Source organism: Apostichopus japonicus, chromosome 19, assembly GCF_037975245.1.
Source record: "Apostichopus japonicus isolate 1M-3 chromosome 19, ASM3797524v1, whole genome shotgun sequence".
Classification (NCBI taxonomy): Eukaryota; Metazoa; Echinodermata; class Holothuroidea; order Aspidochirotida; family Stichopodidae; genus Apostichopus; species Apostichopus japonicus.
Genome location: NC_092579.1, coordinates 5,635,097 through 5,660,263, shown reverse-complemented (window position 1 = coordinate 5,660,263; position 25,167 = coordinate 5,635,097). Strand labels below are relative to the sequence as shown.

At 37.0% G+C, this 25,167-nt stretch overlaps 1 protein-coding gene across 2 annotated transcripts in view; it reads left to right on the top strand.

Moving 5' to 3' along the window:
* The first annotated feature begins 3,524 nt into the window (after positions 1-3,524).
* The window catches only part of LOC139959812 (katanin-interacting protein-like), a 39,517-nt gene continuing 17,874 nt past the window's right edge, over positions 3,525-25,167 (top strand). Inside the window, exons 1-20 of one of the 2 annotated variants that reach the window (XM_071957688.1) lie at positions 3,525-3,709; positions 5,020-5,081; positions 6,697-6,767; positions 8,887-9,053; positions 11,343-11,449; positions 11,684-11,750; positions 11,902-12,017; positions 12,393-12,578; positions 13,121-13,177; positions 14,106-14,259; positions 15,010-15,043; positions 16,133-16,230; positions 16,788-16,978; positions 17,247-17,452; positions 18,221-18,374; positions 19,158-19,376; positions 19,949-20,095; positions 21,702-22,284; positions 23,801-23,996; positions 24,972-25,037. In XM_071957688.1, coding sequence (XP_071813789.1) covers positions 3,703-3,709; positions 5,020-5,081; positions 6,697-6,767; positions 8,887-9,053; positions 11,343-11,449; positions 11,684-11,750; positions 11,902-12,017; positions 12,393-12,578; positions 13,121-13,177; positions 14,106-14,259; positions 15,010-15,043; positions 16,133-16,230; positions 16,788-16,978; positions 17,247-17,452; positions 18,221-18,374; positions 19,158-19,376; positions 19,949-20,095; positions 21,702-22,284; positions 23,801-23,996; positions 24,972-25,037 — 2,888 coding nt within the window. In that variant the 5' untranslated portion in view covers positions 3,525-3,702. Of the gene's footprint in view, positions 3,710-5,019; positions 5,082-6,696; positions 6,768-8,886; positions 9,054-11,339; positions 11,450-11,683; positions 11,751-11,901; positions 12,018-12,392; positions 12,579-13,120; positions 13,178-14,105; positions 14,260-15,009; positions 15,044-16,132; positions 16,231-16,787; positions 16,979-17,246; positions 17,453-18,220; positions 18,375-19,157; positions 19,377-19,948; positions 20,096-21,701; positions 22,285-23,800; positions 23,997-24,971; positions 25,038-25,167 lie in introns of both variants that reach the window. The other variant, XM_071957686.1, reaches the window with a different exon arrangement.

Below are 25,167 nucleotides of genomic sequence, written 5' to 3'. Positions count from 1 at the left end.
TTAATTGTATTTTTCTTGATAAGAAACTCCAAAGCTTAACTGTCCAATACAGCTGTCACGGATTCTTTGCAGAGAGCAGTCGACAGGGCCGTAAAGAAGGACAGAGAGAGTATAAGTGATTTCAATGTGAAATATAATTATAGCAACAACAAAAAATTAATTACAGTTAGAATCATATTTCTTTATATTATAGATTTCTTCCTTTTCTATGTATGCCTCAATATGAGCGTCGGCTTTCTGCCTTAGTATTTACGTTTTCTTTCTTTCTTTGTTTCTCGTTCAGGCATGGATCCCCCCCCCCCCTCCTTGCCTCTTTTGCCATCTATAGAGATACCAAAACAACCAATTGAATGCGTAAAGTAATGAGTCACAATGACAGTGGATAGACTGATTTTCTTTCTTTTGAACTAAAATTTTACCTAAGTTTTGCATAATAAAACAAACCCGAGACAGAAAAGGGAAAGAGCATATGGCTATACGGTATACTAATATACTGCTCATGCCGAATTCCGATACTCTATTGACAAGACATTATTACGTAACGCTTAAGGATGCACAAAACCATGGCTAAATAATTAGCATCGGCAATTAATTCAATACGCAAAGCAATCAATAAAATACTTTAGGGGGATTTCCTAAATCGTGTTCTCTGACAACCACTGAAATCGGCAGTAAAAGGTTTAAGTTATTTCAGTGTGAAAGTGTGTCCTGTGGTAAATGAATTTTAAGATGACATGGTCTGAAGCAGTTCCCATGTTGCACAGGGACTGGAGGCTGAGGTTGAGGTGAGCAGGGGCGGCGATTTGTTTCAAATATTGCGGGGACATTTGCTTGGGTGCAGGCGTGTAGCAACTACATCCCCAAAATTGTTCGCGCGCTTCGTGATATTTTGTGTATATACCAAATTTCATTACGGATGCGGTCCGTCTCATGGGCGCAGATCAGTCTTGGATAATGGTGGGGCGCGTATCTGTTCTCTGATACTATCTAAGCGGAGCGCGACCATTGGTTCGCGCGTATAGCGTACAAGAATTTTTTGGGCAAATATACCTCCCAGATCGCCGGAAATAACACTTCCCAGACCCAATAATGCTCCAAAACCTCCTTAAATTTGAAATCTCATGGCTTAGAAATTTTAGTTGGGGGAAACACATGGGCGTCTGCAGAACAAAAAAATCAGGGGACAAATAATCCAAGTAGACTTTTGTATACGACGGGTCATGGGGTCCTCTCCCAGAAAACAATCATAGACTACAGCTTATGCGATTTCCGTCCAATATTTAACAACTGTGGATAAATATAATAACTTGAGAACTGCTGCATGTCATTTGCACAATGCTGGATCAAACTGCGCCAAAGTTCAATACAGGAGAATTTGAAATGCAGCGTTTGGTCAAGACAAATTGGTGAGGACACGGTATATCATGTCCCCACCACTGAAAAAGTTGGTGGGGACGCGTCTGCTGTCCCCATGCAGGATCTGCGCCCATGAAGTTGGTGTACGCATGACAGAATGTCGTAAAGATAAAGAGCTGAGAAAGTAACTGAGAGGTTGGCCATATTAATTACTATTTTATTGGAAATTCCAGATGACCTCCATTTTGCCCGACACAAAGCAAAGTTAGCATAAATTCATGCTTGAAAATTGTTGTTGAGTGACACCATGCAGTCATCCAGTAGCTTGTTATAACATGATGTACCATCGTGTGTGATGGGTGATCTATGCGTGGTACAATTCGTGATCTGATCTTGAAGTTTCCAAATAAATATTTGTTCATCTCTTGTTTTTTTCTCATTACAATATTACACTATGCCATGACTTGATCTTTTACGAAGCACTGTTATGCGTATTATAGCTAGCATAATAATGACTAAGATCGTGTTTCGAAAAGTTGGGGATTCGTGGACAACTCTGACATCCACGGGGGCCCGGGGGGGGGGGGGGGTCGTAGGGGATAAAGTTAGGGAAACCCTGCTCTAGCCCATTATATGACAAACGATTGCTTGGGAATCTTGATGTCTTACTTAAACAACAGCGTGAACTTAACACAAGCTATTATGCAGTTCTTATAACCGATTTCTATTTTACCATTACTAATGCTGAAATATATATATTTCCTTGTTTGCCAACAAATGGATATGCTTTTCTTTCATTTATCGTGACTCCAAGCTTTGTGATCGATTCCTAAAGGCCTACTCAATGTTCTTTCCTTTGACTGCCTGCTTTCCGAAACTGATGTCAGAATACTCTACTGTCTGCTACAAAGTTCAAGTGCTTTCGTTTTCAGTTCCACTTAAAATACAACTGAATTCCAGTCGTTATCACACTAGTTACTGAAAGCCATTTGGATGTGTCCGAAAAGAAATGTACAAATACTGCCATTTGGCAAATGTATTGGATATATATGTAGCTGTCTCAAGTTGGCTTATGACAGGAAAACGTATAGTAGGTCTATCAGCCTACTTGTACTAATTGATGAAGGTCATTAATATTTTGTATTTCGCAACAAGCACTGCCATTTTTGTAACCTTTCGTTATCGTGTGTAACACAATATGAGATTTTTACTCAGAGCAAGAATGTGGCTACCTAATTAATTGAAGCTGACTGGAGGAGCCTAGTAGTAGGCTTTCCAACCCCCCTTCCCCTCCCCCTCCTTAATTGAGATTACTCTATTTACTTTATTACATTTTCAATGCTCTTTCTGAGCCCCTGTAGTGGGAAACCACACAAAATAGCCCCGCGACTTTTGTTGTTATACGTTCGCCAATATTCTTGTTATGTTTCCAATAAGGTGGTTGAGAATAGACTATTTGCTTTTATTTGAGCTTCAGTAAAACATATCTTAGTCACCGACTATTCTGTTGACAATCATGACTACAGACAATTAAGCTGATTCCTATAGTCAGAATTCCTACGATGCCTATATCTCGAATTGCTATAGCCTGGAACCGTACACTGTATAGCTAGGCTACTTCCTTGTGAACAGTGGTATCGCCTGAGATTTCAATATTGGGGGGGGGGGAGGCCCTTGGGGTGGCACAATGTTTATTTGTGAATCTCGTCCTGGAAGGGGTCTAAGGGGAGGGGTGTCCTCCTCCCTTTGAGAATATTTTATTAATTAAGGGTCCTTAGATGCAATCTGCGGGTGCTATATTTTGCAACTTGAAGTAACTTTATGATCAAGAATTAGCCCCCAAGCAAGGCCCCCTTGGCGACGCCTCTGCTTATGAAGTTTATAACTTAAGATTTATAAATCTTATATTGGCTAACTTCTTGACTCATATTATTACAAATTTACAATGAAGCTATCAGATACATAGCCTTTTTACACCACCAAAGATTGAAAATGGAAATTCATTCTCAAAACCACCATTACATGAACACACGTCTGTGAGATTTGTATCATCGGTACTTTAGTGTAGCCTACCGAACTCCTCTCCATTTCTATGAACCTACCACTTTGTTAAAAGGGCTTGTCATTTTAGCCGTATTTTGTTCACGTAAATTGGTTACAAATATTGAATATTTGACCTTTGAACTTAGTGTCTAGGACACATAACAACAAATTTATTATTACGGCCAAATAAAATGTTCTAGAATCTAAATATTTGTAGGTCTTCGCACTCAGCAAGAACAAAAGTTTGGAGGAACTAATCACTATGTTTCGAACAGCTTTTTACGATTAACTTACAAACTAATTATGCAAGGTAGGCTATGTCATACAAATTACCATCCTCGTATTGTAAATAACGTTTATTTAGGCATAGGCCTAGGCTATGTCTAACTCTAACACAGTCTATGTAAGTTATCTGTTAGGCCTCACTTAGGCTGCAGACAGTGGGATAACGGTGGACGACAGTTAGACTACAGACTAATGTCAGCATACTATCATACCAACAACGTTAGCTTAACAAGTTGCTTGCCTAATCTATTCAACAGATTGTCACTGATAACAGTAGCATGGAGTGTCCAAGTTACTAGGCCTAGTATGTATACACAAATGGTTTTAAGTTGGGCATTGATTTGACAAAGTGGCTATTCTTACAACTAGTCATAACAATAATTCCCTTTTGCGCATGCGCAGTTGCTATTTTTACGACTACGAGTACTATTTTTACGACCAGGAGTAACAATAATTTCCGGTTAGGTTTAGGGTTGGATTGAGGGTTAGAGTTAGGGTTACCCTTAATACATGCGCAGTTGCTTTATTTACTTTGAATTCGCCTGAATTCGCTGATGTCGTAAGAATAGCTTATAAATAATTGTTACGACTTGTCGTAAGAATAACCACGGCCTTGATTTGATTTGATTTACTCGCACAACAATCAAACCAATGTAGACATATTTAAACATGATGAATTGGAACAACAGCAAAGTGCAGGGAAGAGTCCGACAAGCAGACTTCTTCCACTGTGGTCCTTATAAACATACATGAAAATACATGAAAAAAAGAAGACGGCACCCACTGTGCATGCCGTAATTACGGACCAAGAGAATTGCACCTAGCTTAGACCTTCTTAGCTCACAATGTATAGTCTAAATATGAACTACAGTAGGTCAACTAGTGTAAATGCCCTCGAGACAGTTTGCATTAGTACACTAAGGAGTGTGAAATCAAAACGTTTTATAAACCCCAGTGATTTTGGATGATCTGACATAACTGTTTAATGTAGTGAACGCTGTGATATATGATGGCACACTTATTTAAGCCATCCTCAAATTAAGTCCCCTAAAGTAGCCTGTATCTAACTAAGTGTTTCATAATGAAACTTCTGTAAAATTTATTAAAAATGAGCATAAATTGAACTTGATTTTTTTGGAGTAAAAAAAAAAGGATAATATTAGTGATAAATTAAGTCAAATTGGAAATAATAAAGATTTGATACACAAGAAAAGAAGGGAATACTTTTGGCAAATATAAATCAAGTTTTAAAGTGAATTTTAACTCTCTATTTCTAATCTATTTCTCACATGAGTTTGTTCTATTTATCAACCACATCATTTTCTTTCCTCTTAGGAAGAGGACAAAGAGGCCACTGGTCAAAGGAGGGATATGCAGGTTCAATAGCTGAGACACAGGTAGGTTGGTTTAGTAACTTACATACTAGACTCACATTGCCAGTTATATTTGTATGCATACATGACAGTAGGATGCGTTTTATATCATTTTCTTAATTTATTATTAATATGTCAGCAATGTTGTCACAGCCTCCAAGACAGGAAGTGGGAGAAAGGTCATTTATTTTATGACAAGACAAAAAAAACTACCAAAACATCAAAATAACTGTGATAAATAAACATATAGACATTTTAATTTTATATATATTTTGTAAAAAATCTAATAGAAGCTACTTGACCGGGCCTAATATGTACAGTATAGTAAAGTAATAAACAACTTTCAAGTACTGGAGTCAGACTATAATGTGCCCTTATGCAGAAAATAAACATGTGTACCAAATTGTCCTTACCTTGGAAGTAGCCGGGCAGCTCTGCCTACAACATGTACTGTACTGTACTTGCCCCATCCTTGATTTGATTTGATTTTATTCGCACTCAGATTGTTCAAAATACAAAACTATTACAAAGACAAAATAGACAAAAAGGACGGAAAAGAAAAGAACAAAAAGAGTAACAGGAGCTAAACCCATTAGGCTGACTGAACGTCGGCCCATTTCCAATGGGGCCCTATAGACGAAAAATTGCACAATGAATGGAAAAAACTAGGGAACCAATAAATAAGACACAAAAAATGAAGATATTGCACAAAAAAACAGAAAAGTGCCTCCCTCTCCCCCCACCCCACCCCCACCCCAATCCTGCATGTTGAACTCCTCTTACAAACAGTACTGCACAAATGGACCACAAAAAAAATAATAGTTCTAGTTTAGAATGTCCCAATTACATAAATATTACTGTAGGTGAGTGTATATTTGTGGAGAAGTGGATAATTGTTATACAGTGGAAGAAGAGCCTTTAAAGTAGCTGAAAGAATATATTTCTATTACATATTATAGAAAGAATCCACATACTGTATACAAGTTTCAATAATAATATACGTAAAACAACGTTGACCACTATGGATTACTTGGATTTTATAAGTTGTACTTCCCTAATAAAATTTCAGTATACCATATTGGTCAATACTATGCGGTTTCTCTCTGAGTTCATCTCATATATAAAATATATATATATTTGAAACGGTAATGAGTTAGAACAGTGCAAAAATTTCCAGCCTCCACTGAGATTTGAACCCGAACCTCCCCACTTTATATGCTGACAACTTAACCAACTAGGCTATGGACACAGATTATCTGTCCAGGTTGGAAGAAAAAAGTAAGGAAGATCATTAATCCACTATCGGCGTTGGAAAAAAAGAAGAAAGGAAGATCATTAATCCACTATCGGCTTTTGCCACCTGTATCGACTGTTTTGTTGACATCTTTTGCCTTACTCTTGAGATCAATCATGATGCTGACAAACTCAAAGTCAGTTTTGAATCCTACAGCTGGATCTTGCAAGAGATACTTTGAACAGAACTCTTATAAATGAAATATAGGCACACACAAACAATATCTGATGTCACACTTAATGCTTGACTTTGGCTCAATTTAGTGTTCATTCCTGAGGCTTAACTTTCTACTATTCAGTTCCAATTTCATTGTCTTTAATTACTTGTCTTTTCTTCATATTTAAGGCCACCAACACCATCGCTGAAGGTCCTGATAAATATGATGAATACTTATTACAGCTTCAACGTAAAAACAGGTACAGTTTCTTATCCTTTCACCCCCACTCCCCCCACCCCAATTTCCTTTGATCTTTTTGTGTATTTTTATAGTTGAAATGGATTAACTTAAAATGACTGTTTTCTGGATTTTTGTGAAGACTTGAAGATTATAATCTAGTTGGCAAATGGAACTTTAAATTATGGACAAATGCTTTTTGTATTAATTACTAATTTGTAGTGTTCAAACGATTAACCTAATCGGAATCGGTACGATTATTGCATAAACGGAACATAATCGGAATCGGTAAACTTAGGTGAATACCAGTTATGTCATACCGATTATTCAAAAACATATGGAAGGTGAAAATATCATTATTCAAAAACATATGGAAGTTGAAAATATCAACTGATGTATTAGGTTTGTTCCTTTACTACGAAATATTAAAATAAAGACACCCTCTATACGTCTTTCACAATGTAATTTCATCAAATTAGACTGCCAGGGTCCCCAATTTTGCTTCCCTCGTGGTTAGTGACCCTCATATTTCTCGGCACAGTAAGCATGGCAGCAATACCAATTTCGCGAATAAGGAATTGCAGTTGCAGTTGCGAATCGCGCAAACAGTTCTCACATCCCGCATCAAATTTGAAGCAGTGTAGGAGGGTCACGCACAATCACCGGGAATTTCCCACAGAGTGACTGGCAAATTACGGCCTACACGAAGCAATTTCAGTACCAGCGACAATAACCTAAAATCCCCACAAATCTCCGACCACATGGTAGCCTTACTTCACACTAAGTCAACTGCATGGAAATCTAACCTTGCCATCTGTTTATTTGCTCTAGTTGTGTCGCAAATAAAAAATAAAAATATCCATGTAAACTGCAATCTTGACCACATGTTAGCCTAACAACTACACTAAGTCAATGGGAAATGTAGCCTAACCATCGGTTTGCCCCAAAAAATGCGTAGCTTAGTTTACAACTTTCAATTTGCTGGAAATCGGCATTTGTTTGGAAGGTACAGTATGAGCTATGTCTTAAAGAGGGAATGTTATATTTTATATTGGAGTAGTTTCTAGTTGTTATTATTTCTTTACAAGGGCGTAGGAACCGGGGGGGCTGGGGGGGCACCAGCCCCCAGTGAAAAATGTGGAGGGGCGGAAGTATCATTCGGCCCCCCCGCTTTGCAAGTCAGAAAACCCCTTTTTCATTTTCAAATGAGAAAAAAATTTCATTTGGAGCACCAAATTGCATCTAAGGCCAGGTGAAAATGCAAAATTATTTACAAAATGGAGTGGGTGGGTTGAAGAGTGCTATATTGCACCAAATTGCATCTGAGGCCACCTGGAAATGCAAAAAATTTCCCCTCCCCCAGGCCGGCCATCAGTCTTCAGCCCCCCCACTCAAAAGTACCTTCCTACGCCACTGTTTCTTTACATCAATCTGGTAACATTTTACAGTAATTTTAAACAAGTTACGATGGTACAATTTGCTTTTCAGTTTGATTGGCCTAAGCTTACATTTTCTAATTGAACCTGAATGGAGTTAAATAGGTAACGAATAGGTATGTTTAACTTCAGGTTCGTAACATTTCTATTTGTTCATAAATGGTATCATACTGAAAATAAGTACAAAATAATGTCGGAATGAAGGCAATATGTAATTAAAATTTACACTTTGGTAAAGATTGAAGATGGATGGTTTGTCTGAGATACATTTTGAGATGGATATTTTGAGTAACTATTCTTAGCCCATTTCAAGCCATTAACAGGTGACATTCACATTGAGGTGTTTAGGCCTTTCGCTTAGCACAGTGCTGACTAGGTACATGTAGGATGTCATATTTTTGTATTTTGGAAATTAAAAAAAAAAATTTTTTTTTTCTTTCCGAGAAACTCCAGAGGTTATTTGGTACATACAAAAGGATACCTAAGAGCCTTGTATTACAACGAAGCAAAAGGAAACGGAGGAAAATCACAACAATAATTGTTTTTATCACAAACTTGATTGCCGATTTCGTATAAACGGGATATTGTCTCATTTTCAAATAATCGGAATCGGTACGATTATGAAAAAAATAATCGGTAATCGGTATTTTCTGTTATGCATAATCGTTTGAACATTACTAATTTGGTTTTTGTTATTTTACAAAGAGTGCTGAAGAAGTTGAAAGCCAAAGATGATGACCAGATTGAATTGGAAAGGAAGGAACAAGGCTTTTCATTGTATGTTAATGGAGCGAATGAAAACCTGAAAGCTTTAGAAAACATGAAATATTCTCCCAGGAAACCGACCACAAATAAGCCAAAGACTGCAGGAGGTGAGTAAAAATGATATAAATAATATAATAATATTAAACAAATGAAGCAACATCTGGGTACATGTATTGGGCAACATCTGGGTACATTGCGGAAGCAACATCTGGGTACATTGACAAACAGCGACTACCATACATTGTGAATGGTACCAGGAAGTCAGTTTACTGTTGAACCTGTTTTTAGCTAATTGTAATATGAAACCAAAGGCAATGTCATTTATTATCTATGATGTTATACCTGCCGTTCTCCAAATGTTACTTTTAAGTATCAATTTAGCTTTCACATGTATCATTATCGGTACTATTTACTTGATCTGTGCTAAGGTGTTAAAGTGGTTGTTTGAATTTCTTAGATCTATGGACAAAGGAATGAGATGAGGGCAGGGATTGGAGTTTGGGGGTGAGAGTTTAATACAATGTTTGACACATTTTTCCATTGTAGAGGGAGGAAACGTGCTGTCCTGTCTGCATGAACACACTGTGACTACAAATTCCCAAATGTTGAATATGTTCATTTTTAAGTAACCTCTTCCACCTTTACAATTCTACAGTATTTCACAATTTTTACTAGCTATTTTGTAATGTCTGAGTTATGTTGTGAAACATTGCAGACACAGTGCTCAATTCTGAGAGTGTTGAACCGTACAGTATATATATATATACCATACTGTTGAGTTACAAATATTGCTCTGTTTGGACAAAATGTTATTAAACGCCAACAGTTTCCTGTAACTTATTAAACCTGTTTGAATACGAAACTAAAGACAGTTTTGTGTTTAGTCAATGATGTTATATTGTGCTTCCTGTTCCTTTAATTTCATGGTAAGTATCAATCTGACTTCACAAATGATTTCAGTACTTTAAGTTGGTCTGTGCTAGGGTTTGAAGAAGGTTCTTTGAATTTCCTAGATGGACAGAGTGGGGTGAGGGGGGGGGGGGGAGAGATGGGGAGAGAGTGAAAAGTGGGGATTAGAGTTTAACATAATGTTGGGCTCATTTTCAGTACCTTGTGTTACATCCAAATGAACACACTGTTAGCGTATGTAGTTTGCCAAACAGCAAGTAAACTGCAAAATGACAAAGTTATAGCCAAGAGGTTGCTTTTTTGTATTACTTACATTGACGTCCAAGTGAGCAATGAATCGGATCTATGGCAAAAGAAATTGTTTTCCTTGCCTTTCCTTTCCTTTCCTTTCCTTTCCTTTCCTTTCCTTTCCTTTCCTTTCCTTTCCTTTCCTTTCCTTTCCTTTTTGATCATTTGAAATGAAACTTGATAGTTAATTCAAACAGTTATAAAGCTATAATGAGCTACATTGTGGTGGGGGCAGGGGAATCTGACATGGATATCTCTGCAGAATTTATGTTTCAAAATTTGCCCCTTTAATGGTATATACAGCACATAATGGAGTAACGCCTCATTGCAGTCAGTTTCACAAACGGTTTTTGAATTCTCCGGAAAGGGAAACCAGTTTTCAAAAGATGAATGATAACACTTAATGCCTTACTTACATTGCGTACAGTACCTTCTTGATCATGCAATACCAGTCTGTGTTGATATTAAAATGTAATGTAAATTTATGTCAACAAAACACATGTGGAGTAAACGTTGCATTCAGTATCCATACAGTAAGTGCATTCCTACTGTATGCAGTAGCCTAACAGTCTTCATGTCAGGGTAAATGTCAGATTTTAAGAGAGCTACAGTAGTAATATATTCATGGTTATGGTGTTTCTCATTTGCTAACTTTTTCAGGCTTGTTACCTTATTAAACGTTACTGTATTTAAAGTAAAACTCTTCTTTTACGCATACATCATTGTGGTACAATCCATATTAATGTATGAATATTAACAGTGTCCTTAATTTGCATCATATCAAGTTCTGGTAACACTCTCTATGCACCTGGTGTCTTTTTCTTCTCCCAGACTCCAGGCATGTCATACTTCCATTGATCATCTTTTAGTCCTTTTCAAAGAAGCCCAAATTGACATTTAAAGAAGTATTTAACAATATAGGGCCTTAAAGGGGCCATGTCCATTGTACCTTCCTGAATATTTTTTTTCTTGTGTGTGTCGGTCCTTTAAATGACAAACCAAACATGAGACGTTACAAATAGTCGCTGGTTTGTATACATTACCAAAATTTTTACCAGATATCATCAACTTTACTTCATAACGTCTTATGTCAGTGAGACCTAGCGAGTCTATAAATGAGACATGAATTACTATGACCTCGATGCCACAATTTACTGGCCCTGTTTAATCAGTAATCTTGACGTTCGTTATTTTAGCAGATGGACCAAGGAGACAACTGATTGGTCAGATGCCAAAGTTTAAAAGTGATCTGGAGGAAAGAGCAAAGACAGCCCCGAGTAAAGTGCAGAGAAGGAACTGGCAGCAGGTTAGTCAGAAACTCAGAATTGATGCTTTCTTATACCCGAGCTTAGATGCTTGTACCCGCACTGGTACTCATAACAAGGGGGCATTTTAGTCATACCCATACTGTACCCTTGCTGTTGTACCCATACTTCAAGTTTGGTACTTTATCATATAATTTAGAGATTTCATTCACTTTGTGGAGATACTTTTTTTTTAACAATTTTGAATTTTTTTCTTCCATGTTCTATTCTCATAGGCTTCAGTGGATATCAAGACAAATAAAGGATCAAAGCTTAAAGTGAAATCAAGGACCAAGGTAGCAGGTGAGATATGCAAAAAGTCGGTATCCTAATGGTCACTTGTGTGAATCTCCCTTTGAGCCATTTAAGGCATGTTTGTCAAGTTATGAAGTTTATCAAGTGCTGAAGTTCTTCTGTTTACTTTTGAGGCCTTTTTTTCCTCCCCCCATTGTAGATTATTCTGATGATTTTGAAGTTTATGACAGTCTTGAGGAGCAGACGGGCCATGCCTGGCGAGAAACAGGAAAGAAAGATGAGGAAGAAGGCGATGACGATTCAGATTTGGAGGATGTAAGTCATGACGTGACCATTTATATAATGTAACATTTCTGCCAGGCAATTTACAAGATCACATGAATATGGATTTTGACTTTTTGCTACATCAAAGTTTATTCCTCTCTATAGCTGTCTCATTTACATATGCTCTACGATCAACAATGAAGGTATCATTCTTGCTCTGCTCCCTCGGATTACATTGGCTATTTTGTCACCTCCGGTAACGAATCAGTTACTTTTTTTATGAAATTACAAGCTATATCAATAGCTAGGCTATGTCTGTTACAATGCACAATAGTATGGCAACCATGAGTAGGCTACATGAAGCTGTCATACCAATGCAACACTATTCAATTTGTATTTATTTTCCTTTTTCCTTTTTCAATGAAGATCCACAAAAATATGACCATGATTTTGGAGGGCAGTGACGGTGGTGGAAGTGACATAGAGGTCGATGCGGGGGAATTTAACAAAGAATCTTTGGAGGAGGAGATGGAGGTGGGAGAGGATGATGAAGCTTGCATCGATGAAGGGAACATACATGGACAACTGTTGATGAGCTTGGAAGATGTAAAGGTAAGGAATTGAGAGAACAAGTGAAGGGTAAACAGGTTGAAGACAAGAGGACAAGGAGAGGGAGGCGGACAAGGGAGGAGAAGGAGGAGGGGGAGATGAGGAGGATAATATATGATCGACTGGTTTAACGGTAATTGGTACCAGACAAATGGTAATTAGCTCTTGACCATTTCTTATGCCTTATATCAACATAAATTGTGGTTTTCATATTTCAGTCTGTTTTAAATACATGCCGAAGGCAGACGCAATCTTTACGATGGTTGATTCGTATGCTTCAGCATTTGCACAAGAACCTCTCTGACTACTTGAAGTCAATAATGGTCAGCAATTAGAAATCCTGGGGCGCAGGGTTACTTTTGACTGTTCTCCTATCAAAGTGTGGCAAGGAATCACTTAGTCTTTTTGGCTTTCTGGTTCACAAATCTGGAAAGTTGGAACAGCTATTGTTAAAAGCAGCTTTGGCCAAGTGAGCTCCATGAGGTGTAATCTTGTTTTAGTGCCTTCTCGTTTGTCACATCTATTAATTCTAATTCCTTTCGTAGAATTTGAGAAGAAGCCTGGAAGCTAACGCAGAGATAAGACACAGCATTGCACGGAAGGTATAACCTCAATGTTTCATTTTTTGTTGCATTAATGTTTCCTATTTTAAGTTTTCCAAGGAAATGTTTCTTGTTTTCTAAACTATATGGTAATTCTGTCCTAACCTGCGAGCAAGCTAGATAACTGTGAAGTTATGTTTGTTTAATAAAGGGCAGTCAGTGTCATTTCAGCCATTTACATATAAAATTTGCATAATGGAAGTCAAGGCGCCATCAAGTTCTCTAAAGTAAATCATGTGCAATGTTCTGCATATTTGCTATGAAGTATTTTGTTTTACCCAGAAAAGAAAAATGATCTGTTAATTAGGATCGGCCGGCGTATGACAATAGCTACTTCCAACAAGTTAGAGAATGGTCTTAGAGAACGTAAAGGGACTGGGTGTATGTATAATAATCAGGGGTGTCGGTTTTGAAATTTAAAATGAACATAATTCTCACATATTTGCTGTGCAATTCAAGGATTTAACAATGTATTTTTACTAAAGTGTGTGTGCATGGCAAGAGAATAGATAATGACAACCAAACCAGCAGCTTAGAAACAACCTTTCAGAGTTAATTATTGTTCCATTTTCTGATGCCACTACAAAGTACAGCCACATGACAACACAGGTTATTCACTTGTAAATTAATGCTAGTACTGTACAAGTGTAATGTCAAATGATGGAAAGAGGCTAAGAACTTGGGAAAAATTTCCACTTTTGAAAATGTGTCTGGCCAATGAGATTGCTTCAGATTACAGTCTGCTTTTCATTTTGCTTTCTGTATTTAGTCTGCAAGACAATGGGAAAAGATCATCATTCAAGTTCAGAAGATTAACAAATGGAGTCATTGTAGTTTTACTTTTCTATGTCTGATTGGTGTGATAGATGAAATAACATATTTGTATTTCCCAAGTTTGTATTTTATTCGTTTTCTTCTTCTTCTGCAGGGCAACGGAAGAGATTCCACTTCAAGTTCTGACGATGAAATCGCCGAAGAGATCGAGAGGCCTGAAGCGATCGATGCGAGAGGATCTGATTTGGAAAAGTGTGACATCATACCCGGAGATATGATTGTACTTGACTTCGGTTTGGATCAGAGAGGTACTGGCTTCAATTCATACTGTAATTAATTAATTAAATATATTAATTAGAGTTCATTGTTGTGAGGGGAATTATATGCTTTACTTCATCCTTTTATATAGGTGGGTTCTAAGAAGAGGAGAAAAATATGAATAGTGGTCTATATGAAGAATATACAAATCAAGTAAACCATGTAAAGACCAACAATATTACGGTTTGGTTTGGTCCTAAACTGTGTGGAATTCATCTTATTTTAGCTTTATTATAAAAAAGTTGTCTAATCTGAGAGGGAAAAATACCACAAGGATAAGTTTCACCAAATAAGCTGGTTTTAAGCAAACAATGTGTAAACGTTAGCTGTTTAATATAACTATCACTAGCATGTCAATTAGAAAAGTAATATAAAATATTCACTTCTTGGAGAAGAATTGTCCCTTGTTGCTGGTTCGTTAGGACTATTGAGAGTATAAAGCTCCAAATCCAGGTGTGTGTGGGGTTATGTGTTAGATTCTTAACATTAAAAATGACAGTCGTTCTACCATTGAAATATTCTGTACAAGGGAAGAAAAAGCACTTTAGAATTTAGTTGAAATTTGTTTTCCTCATCTGTCACCTAGACTACCACATGAAGTTGTTTTTTTTTGCCTTGTCAAACTAAGACAGCTAAAAAAAACAGAAATGAAAAGTACGGAAAAGAGTAATTTTTTTGGAAGTGTGTTGTTTCTTTGAAGTATTTTAATATGTTTAATATTACTCTTATTACCTTTACAGCAAGCAGAAGGCAAGGACAAAATCTTTCAGCCAAGTAAGTCATCTTCGTGGTCAGATATTAACTTTGGGCGGTCAAGTGTTGGTTAAGACGATATGACTTACAAATCTAAGAATTGCAGTTTTGGGTGCTGGCAGGTTCGAGTGGATGAGCTTGTGTGTCCTTCAAGCGAGGCGCTTTAAATCTCATTTGACCATCCTCACCTGTGAGGCCACTTGTAAAATATAGTTGCACGTGCCGGGTCATGGCAGCACCCTGTGGAATGCCCCCGGGGGATTTTTAGGTGGTCGAGCAGCACGTTGAATTGAGCACAATTCTACGTGGGCGTCACAATTATATTACAAGTGATCAGCACATCACTATCGTTAAGTTGTCTGAGAAGTCTGTCCTTGATTTATGACTATTATTCCTTCAATTTTGTAAATTTCTGTGAAACAAAAGACCAGCTAGAGGCAACCTCCAAGCACAGACAGCTTGAATAGTTTATGGAGTATTTGCAAACTTTATGAACAAGTGACAAAATTTAAGACAACTTTTTCTTTTCTTCACTACTTTGAATTACAACAAGTAGAACATCCTTCAACTTCTCTGACAACTTTAAAGAAAGATCCTTTGAGGCATAATAAAAAGAATATTAATAATATTGAGGATTTATAAAGCACAGATATATCCAAGGCTCAAGGTGCATAACGATATTACCCTGGTCAATGATAACCTGCCAAACATAGAGACAATCCCTCCACATGGTAAACTGACAGGTTATCTCACAGGTCCCCATTTATACACCTGGGTGAAGAGAGGCAATGGAGATGAAGTGTCTTGCCCAAGGACACAACGTAACAATCTGGCCAGGACTCAAACCTGCAAGCCTTAGATCCCAGGTCCACTGCCTTAACCACTTGACCACAATGCTTGCATAATTATTGTCTCACATTGGAAAGTGAAACCAGTGTAAACTCTTTTTCTGTTGAAACCCCCCCAAAAATTACAATTTTCAGTTTCATGTGTGTACAATTACTATTTCAATTCGGTATGTTTGTCACAGTAAGACTGTCTGCTTTCAAGGAAGAAAAAAGTGATAATTTCCTTGTTAATTTCCTTTTGCTTCATACTTTGACCTTTCAGAAGAAAACCTGATGCCGAGGAATTCTCTCTTGGAGCCTCTCCTCAGCAGATGCCTGTCAACAGATCATCAACGGATTCAGATATTATCTTATCTGCAAGTAAGTTAAGAGTCAAGAACATTTATTGAACCTTGAGAGAAATGTTTATATATAGATATATATCTATATAAAAATATATATATGTACGCCAACAGCGGACTTAAGACCTTCCTTACTGGTTTAGAACCTCTGGACATACAATCAGTGTCCATAGACTAGTGGTTAGGGTGTCCGCATATAAAGCGAGAGGCCTGGGTTCGAATCCTGGTGGAGACTGGAAGTTTCTGTTCTTGATTTTCCAACTCATTACGATTTTCATTTATATATATTCATTTGCCTTTGTCGTTTACTTCCATTTCATTAACATAAAGTCTGTTCAAAGTATCCCTTTCGAGATCTGGCATTAGGAATCACAAATGACTTCGAGTTGGTTAGAATCAAGTTGATCTCTAACATAAGGCAAATATGTCACCAAAACAGAACTAGTATTGTTCGATACAGATGACAAAAAAGTGACCATTTTAAGAGTAAAGATTGTAGGGCTTAGATGAAGATGAGCAAATCTTATTCCTTTTAATGTACATTTTCCTTCTTTCTGTTTTTGTTTACACTTGAAGCTCCAACTCCCCGAAACAGTCGTTCTCTCTCCTCTCAGAAGAAGAAAGATGGTACCCAATGGAGGCAGCAGGAGGATGACCTGAAAGAGATTCAGAGAGCCATGCAAGCTGAGAATAGCTCTTTGACATCTCAAAATCAGGATGTGGTATTGCAACAGACCCCAAGTGAAGCAGCAAGTAGAGTTAAAGATGTGAGCACAGTAATATCAACTCATGGTTAAGTTTAACTCTGTATTCTCTAATTGTTCTAAGCATATTTTTCAGTCTTAAGTTATAAATGTCGTAGAAAACTTTTGAATAAAACTCCGTCGTCTTATCCCCCTTATCGTCTTTATTACTATTTAAATTTTTAAACTCTGGTTTTGTATAAGAATTTATCAATTTATTCCTGTTTTTCTCCAGATGGCTTTCTCCCTCCTCACAGAATTAATGTTATGAAATTTTTAATTTGTTTTTTAGGATGATGCAAAGTTCAAACCTGTTGCAGGAGAAAGCCAGCAGACCAGCTCTCCCAGAGAGTTACCCACAAAACCTGCCGCCTCTGGGGCCTCTCCAAGGGAAGATAACACCCCCGAGGAGATCCCATCTAATCTGATGACATCACAGAATCTGGATCAGTACAAGATGGAGATGGTCGTCGATAAAGTGAAACAAATGGATGCCAAGTAAGTCAGCTACAAACAGCAAACTTTTTCTGAATTGGATTGGCCCAAATGACTAACCAGATGCTCCTACAAGCATCTTTAGGGGCAGTGAAGGGACAATTGGTGATTGGTTTGGGCCGACTGAGTCGTTTCTAACCCCCATGTGTTTGTGTTTTGCGAGACCTCTATTTGAAGAATAGGAACATTATATCCCAACTGATGAATCTGTCGATTTTAATTGTGAGTTTCCAGATGTCTGTTTTGCCTGCACTCGAGTAATTTGAGTTTTATTCATTCAACAATGCGATGTAAAAATAGTTCACTCTATCAAGCCTTGATAGGTTGGAGTTGTCTTGCTTAGCTGTCGTAGAGGTAATCATATATTAAAGATGTTTTATAGAAATAGAAATGCTTCGTTGAGTTCTTTTTCTTGTTTTCCAATGTTTATTTATATATATATTATTTTATATTGATATAAATTAAATAACAGTAATGTCATGTCACTTAGTGTTTGCTGGAGGTTTTTTTAAATTTCACAAAAAATGCTGTTGTGTCGTGAGCAGAATTAAGTTAAGAATTTGTAAATACTAAACAATCTCACCATCAAACAGCTTCATGGTTTGTTGTCTTGACTGAGATTAAAGAGTTTACTATTTAATCCAGAAATGGGGATATTTAACTCAGTTTAATAAAAAAAAAAATTATATTCCTGTATTTTGTCCCTGGAATGACATTTTTGGATCTAATAATTACTTTTTTTTCTCCTCAATAACATTTTCTATTACACAGGTCACAAAAGAAACTCTTAAGAGAATTGGAAAGAGTAGAGGAATCAACAAATTCTAAAAAGACTCCAAAGAAAACCACCAGTGTCATCAGTAGCACCCCCTCAGCTGAGGAGTTGGCCCTCTTTAACACCCCTAAGCTAGCTCCACGAGCAAAGGTACAGTAAAATTCTGATTATCCGAACCCCTTTCATCCGAACCCCCAATTTTCCAAACTGGACACCCACTATTAATAAACAGTCTGGAGGCCTAGTGTTATTGATTCCAAGTACTGTTAACTTACGGTAACAATCAGTTTTCAAATTCTATTGACAAAGCATGTATACATATTTCCATTCATTCTTCCATTGCCTTATATATCGAATATATTATCACCTACTATATATACGTCTCACTATTAATTGTATCAAGATTGCTACCGCTTTACAAAAGAGTTGTCCATTTTTGATCACACATTCGCAACAGTGAACATCCATTAGGCTAGCTCTTGCGTGCCTAGTATGTAGGCTATGGCCTTGTATTATGTGATACCAGTACAAGCCATTTGCTCCTTTTTATTAAAAAGACAAAAACAAAGATTCTACGTTCAGCAAATTGATAAATGCCAATTTGTATCCAAAGGTTAAATATATTTCCATGAACAAATAAACATATACTGTTCGAAAGGTAAGTCATTTCTGATCGATGTTAGCAAGCAAAAAATGTAGATAATTTGTTTATCACCCAATACATTAGTTTGTATTTATTGCTAGAATTGCATTTAAGTTGAAAAAAATGTATTTTCAGTAATGATGCAATATTAGTGATGAAGTAGTATCATTTGGGATACTATTGTTCTGTCAGTGTCTAGTGACATTAAAAATATGGTTATCGTTGTTTACAATTATATAAGATATTAAAATTTAATCAAACTTTCCGTTGTTCACCTCTACCCTGAACAGAGTGCAGCGTCCCTGCCAAAGACAGCCTCCACTCGCACCTCTCACGTTACCCTGGAGGTCCTGTCAAACTGGAGCCACTCCTCTCGTGTCGGACTAACAGAGGTAGAGTTTTACAACGATGCCGGTGAAAAGGTCAACCTCACACCGTCAGATGTTTGGGTTCAGGGAGCCAAGGACATGCAAGGCATGCTGGGTAATCTTGTTAATGGCAGAGCTAAGGTAAAATACGCATAAATGTCAGAAGCAGTGCTTAATGTCACTATATTAATGATAGCAATGAGGGATATTTATTTTGCAGAAAAAAATTTGAGCAGATCTAGTAGATAACAAGCAATATGCAATTCCTTATTGACAGAGGGTGAGGATTCCTGCCCACTCAAGAAGTGACTCCTTAATGATGATATGATATTTGCCAAAATGTTCTGTCCACCGGTACAGGCCTTACCACTATGAAAGAGTGTCAAAGTGTTTTGGGTTTTGCTTTTGTCACTTTAACTGTTCAAAAGAAGATCTCGTAAATGTCAAGCGGGTTTCTATTTCATATTTTGTTTGCTTAGTTCATGAGAATGTTCAGTTTAGATTTATAGTGAGCCCTAAAGACCAGTTGTAGTAATTAATGTGGTAAATCTTAAAACCAATTAAAGTGATTTTAACATTCTTGTGTTCTTCGCCTCATTCTTGTTTGTTTGCTTTGATATGTTTGTGAATATAGATATATTTTGTCTGTTTCTGAAGGTTTGCATTCTTTTTGTTTTTTTGTCACATTTAATATTTCCTTGCGTTGTATCCAGACGACTAGAGAACGGAACATGTGGAGTTGTACAAAGACACCGGATGTCAGACTTCTTCTCCACTTCAAAGTCAAACAGATGCACAGTGAAGATGAAATACCTGCCGTTAGCAAGATAAAGATTTGGAATTACAACAAAAGTTTAAAAGTGAGTGTTCAAAGTTAACTTATAATTTTGTGTAAAAGTAAATTTGGCCTGACGTTTCGATCCTTGCAGGATCTTCTTCAAAGGCTGAATGACAAGTAACAGTAACAGAAGGGACAAAAACACACACAGAATACAGACAGGTTAATGAGCGCGGTGAACACAATGAGATAGATGTAATGGGATTAGTAGACAAGGGATGAAAAGAAGAAAGCAACAGGGGAAGAAATTAAAAATTTTTCTAAGATTTTTTATTCAATTGCCAGCCTACAGCATTATACAAAACACCGTAGAGTCTTTCTCAAAAATGAAAGGAAAAAAGAAAAAAATTGCAAAGAATATGTCTATTAAGACACCACTGAAACTATTAAATTCTACCATAAATCATTATAATACAAACAAATGGTAAATTTTTTGCATCCATTTCAACTTTTCCCCAATATTCTCTTCAATGAAAGTGGTCTAGTTAAGGTAGCAATTTTAAATTGTTTGATAGTATCATAGTAGGGAAATTGACCAAACCAAAACCAGAAAGTATGCTTGATCTATCTTTGTGAAAGGATTAGACTGATAAATCTTTTGTAAAAGCTGTTAATAGGAAACTATCCCCCTCTTGTCCCCCTTCTGGTAAAGAGTGTACACAGTCACCAATATATGGTGACTTCATGTACCTATCATCATTTCACATAACTTTATTTTAATAAAAGAAATTTCCTTAAAAGTCTTCCTGTTTTCTTTATTTGTCTCAACCATTGAAATCCCCTGGATTCATCTTCTCATTACTCTGATCCTCGAATCCCTCCAATGGCTGCCGATACAGAAAAGAACAGTCTACAGTATAAGATCCTTCTGATCACCTATAAGGCCTTGAAAGGCATGGCACCTATATTTATATCAGATTTGTCAGCCTTGTATAAAGCCATCGCGTGTATTAAGATCGTCATCTGATAACCGACTTAGCATGACCAACCCTTCAACAAACTTCTAAGGTGAAAGATCCTACGCTTACGCCGCCGCCGACTTATGGAACAAACTTCCTGCCAACATTCGCCATGCACCTTCTTTGGGAATTTTCAAATCCAAACTCAAAACCCACCATTTCCGGCTGCATTTCTATGACGCATAAATATATCTTTCATTTAATGGCTGTTTTAGTGTCACCATTTTACATAACTGAATTCCATTGCAATTTTGTGCACTATATATTTGCTGTGTGTTTTATGCTATTATTGATTCTGTGTAGTGTAAAATAGTTATATTGTTATTTTAGTAGTTTTTCACATATTTGTTGTAGTTTTACACTGTATTTTTAACATTTCCTCTACTTTACATTGTGTAATTTTATCTTTGTTCGGTGTATTGGTTTTGTATTTATGTTTTACGACTTTGTTTTTATGTATTATGTTTTGTAAAGCGCTTTGAAGCCTTGCATATTGCACTATATAAGTTGCATATTATTATTATTATCTTCGTCCTTCATTCAACAGTAGATGACTCATTATAAGTGATTCTACACAGGACTGAAACAGCTTGAATGTCGACCTTTGGATCGGTCACTTTTGAAATTCATATTATCACAATCATCTCGCTCTTTTTGATATTATCTCAGGATCTCAGCATGGGATTGAAAGATGTTAAACTTCATTGCGATGGAGATCAGCTCTGGGAGGGAATTGTGGAGAAGGGATGCGGTAACCAAGTCTTTGATTATTCGATGATGATAGACCTACCAAGACCAAAGGATGATGATGCAACCCACGAACCCGAAGTCTTAGAAAATGTCAAATCCTCCTGGGGTAAATCTCTACCGCCCACGCCGGAAGAATTACCCGATGCTCTTACGAGATCGAAAACCAAGATATTAGAGAAGAGGGATATTCGGAAGTTAGATGAGAACATCGACGAAGAGATCTCTGTCGAACCTTCGAAGGAGAGGAAGGAGGCTCCCGAACCGAAAGCGTCGTCGGTTTTACCTCAGACGAGAAGAGAAATGGATCCCACGAGGGATGAAGAATCGTTGAGCGTGACCGAATTTGAAGGTACAGGAAGCTCGATGGGATCAGATCAACCTAAGCTGGCCAGATGTAAAACCCGGCTCCTGAAGAGATCATCGGAGAATCTCCTGTTGCCGACCGTAGACGATTCCGTTCAGATCTTCGCCAGCACTAGATCCTCGGTGGAGTCCGTCAAAGGTTAGATTGTTTTAAAATCTTTTATTGGTTTGTTAAAAGTGCTCGAAGGGGGTTATCATTCATAATAGTCATCTTTCCATCCTCACATCTGTGGAGTTTAATCCTGATATGATATAAGATCCTAAGTACTAAGTGTCTCAGTAATGGCATCACTTCTGCATCCATTAGTGCTTTATCTCTCACTGAGAAGACAATTTACACTTTCTCTGACCAATTTGTTTGAATCATGGAACATCAATATCAACATTTTATACAAGTTTATACAATTGTACATTCACTGTTTCTACTGCTTAATACAAAATCCTGACAGTCATTGAGTGAGTAGGCCTATACTTATGCACTATTTAGCGTAACAAAAAGACAGTGTAATGTATATGCTCTTAATAACAGCACAGTGGCCCCTATGAAGAAATTGTGATCTGTGGTAAATGCCCCTGCAGGTTCATGATAGCCCTGTGTCTGATAAACAACCTGTATAGAAGTTGTCAACCAATTAATGTTTCATTAGCAAAAGTCTAGTACAGAATGTCAAATGGTATTTATAACCCAATGAGGTTTTTGAGGTCTACATCTATTTACTATTGAGTGTGGTAAATATGGAAAATTAGAAAATAATCAAAAGGGACATTTGAATATTGTCCCTAGTGTCTTGTTTTACAATTACATATATATTTGACTATTTTATATATGGATATCGTTATTATTTGGTATAGTATATTTGGAAAATAACAAATTCCATAAATGGGGCAAAGAATATTGCTGGCAGTGCCTCGTTTTATCTTTTCAACCTTTATGTAACATTGCACTAAAAAAAATCCCTTTTCACTAGCATTGAGTAAATTTGCTTGTTGTCTTAATTTGATATATATAGGTGAAGACTACCAGTGCAGTTTACATTAACCATACCAACTTACCCATCCTACACCAGTACTCCAGTCAAGGGGGTAGCCAGAGGGCATTCTCCTTTCAAAATACATCTCTTACATCTTTCTACCACATCCCTTCCATGCCCAATATGATTTTACACTAGTTGCCTATAGAGCCATGTTATATCAAAACTATATGTAGGTAATAAACTGGCATCTTACAACAAAATTATTTCCATCTCACTGTTGCTGCTATTGTGCTCCTCTCCATGTTCCCTCTGCCACCGAAAAAAGGAAAAGAAAATTCCCTAGAAGTAGAGTCATAATAGGCATAGGTGTTTAAAGTAGGGAGCTAAGGACTGCAATATTACTGCAGCCAGACTGCAAAAAATATAAACCCTTGTGCTATATAATTCACACAATAGCCAATACTTGGTCTGCAGGGATAATGGCTAAAAGTGTGAGCGTTGATTCAGCCTTGCTGCAAGAGATATAGCACCTGCTCAAGCTTGTCTTCTTCACACAGTCCCTAAATAAACATAAACTTGAATGGATTGCCCATTCGATAGTTAACAGTACTTTGACCAATGCAGCCAAAAGGGTGGTGGTGACGATGATAATCACAATTTCTATAATTCTTTCTTCCCTAGGGCAAGCTACATCTACTAGTATCTTAAATGAGGATTCTAAGATTGTACCATCAGAAAGACATTCTCCCAGAAACAGGAGTGAGGTACAAGCACAGGAGAAGCAAGAACAAGAATCACCTTCATCATCAAAGCCAGAAGCAGATGAATTTAATCAAGAGGAGATGTCCATGCTGCAGCAGCTTCAAAACATCAGCTTGTAAGTATTTTTAATTTGTAATGACAGTCATAAATTAATTTATTCATGACCTTTTACTGTGCTCTGCTTGGTAGCAGATTTGTACCTTGAGTTGACCAGTAAGGAATGATATTTTGAAAAACCAGACCTCAAGAAAATACAATATCATCTGTAGTAACTCGCAAAGAGATCTTGTGTAACACATTTTCACAAGAAGTTCTTAAGTCAAACTGTATACACTCAGTATCTCAATCATGTTTACAAACTTTGTTGAATGTACAGCAAAACTAGCGTTAGAATCTTGATTTCTGGCACCCAGCATGTCTGCATGCAAAGCGCATGGTGTGCCTGTGTTCGAAATTGAGCGCTAACTGTACAAAAAATGTTTGATAAGAGCATATTTAAAGGAATTGCACCGTTGCATTCAAGGGCAACTCAATTTTTGCTATGTTAGCTCATAAACTAACGTCTTTACATTTTTTTTAACTACACAAGCAACTTTTAGAGTGCAAATTGATGGTGTAGTGCTCAATAATTGATGGTGTAGTGCTCAATAATTGATGGTGTAGTGCTCAATAATTGATGGTGTAGTGCTCAATAATTGATGGTGTAGTGCTCAATAATTGATGGTGTAGTGCTCAATAATTGATGGTGTAGTGCTCAATAATTGATGGTGTAGTGCTCAATAATTGATGGTGTAGTGCTCAATAATTGATGGTGTAGTGCTCAATAATTGATGGTGTAGTGCTCAATAATTGATGGTGTAGTGCTCAATAATTGATGGTGTAGTGCTCAATAATTGATGGTGTAGTGCTCAAACATTCTGTTATCAATAAACTGAATAGTTTTGTCAGTAACCTCACTTTTCCTGAAGATTATATCACCAAAATACTTTTAAAAATGTATCGTACTAACATAGTTAAACTGTTCTACATTCATGTATGGTATGAGATATATGTAAAAACAGTAACCATACATCCATTAATATCTTTTCAGGGCAAAGAAAAAGGAAACCCCCAAACCGTCTTGGTTGACGATGGAGAAACAAGAAGAATCCAATGAGTGAGTGACTATTTGTAAAAGACCTATAGCAATACGTAATTTCTTTCGCTATTGTCGACTCATTGCAAAATTGGCCAAGATCTTGCTTCATGGCTTTGTTTCCGACTGTCCATCAGTCAGGAAGGTCTGT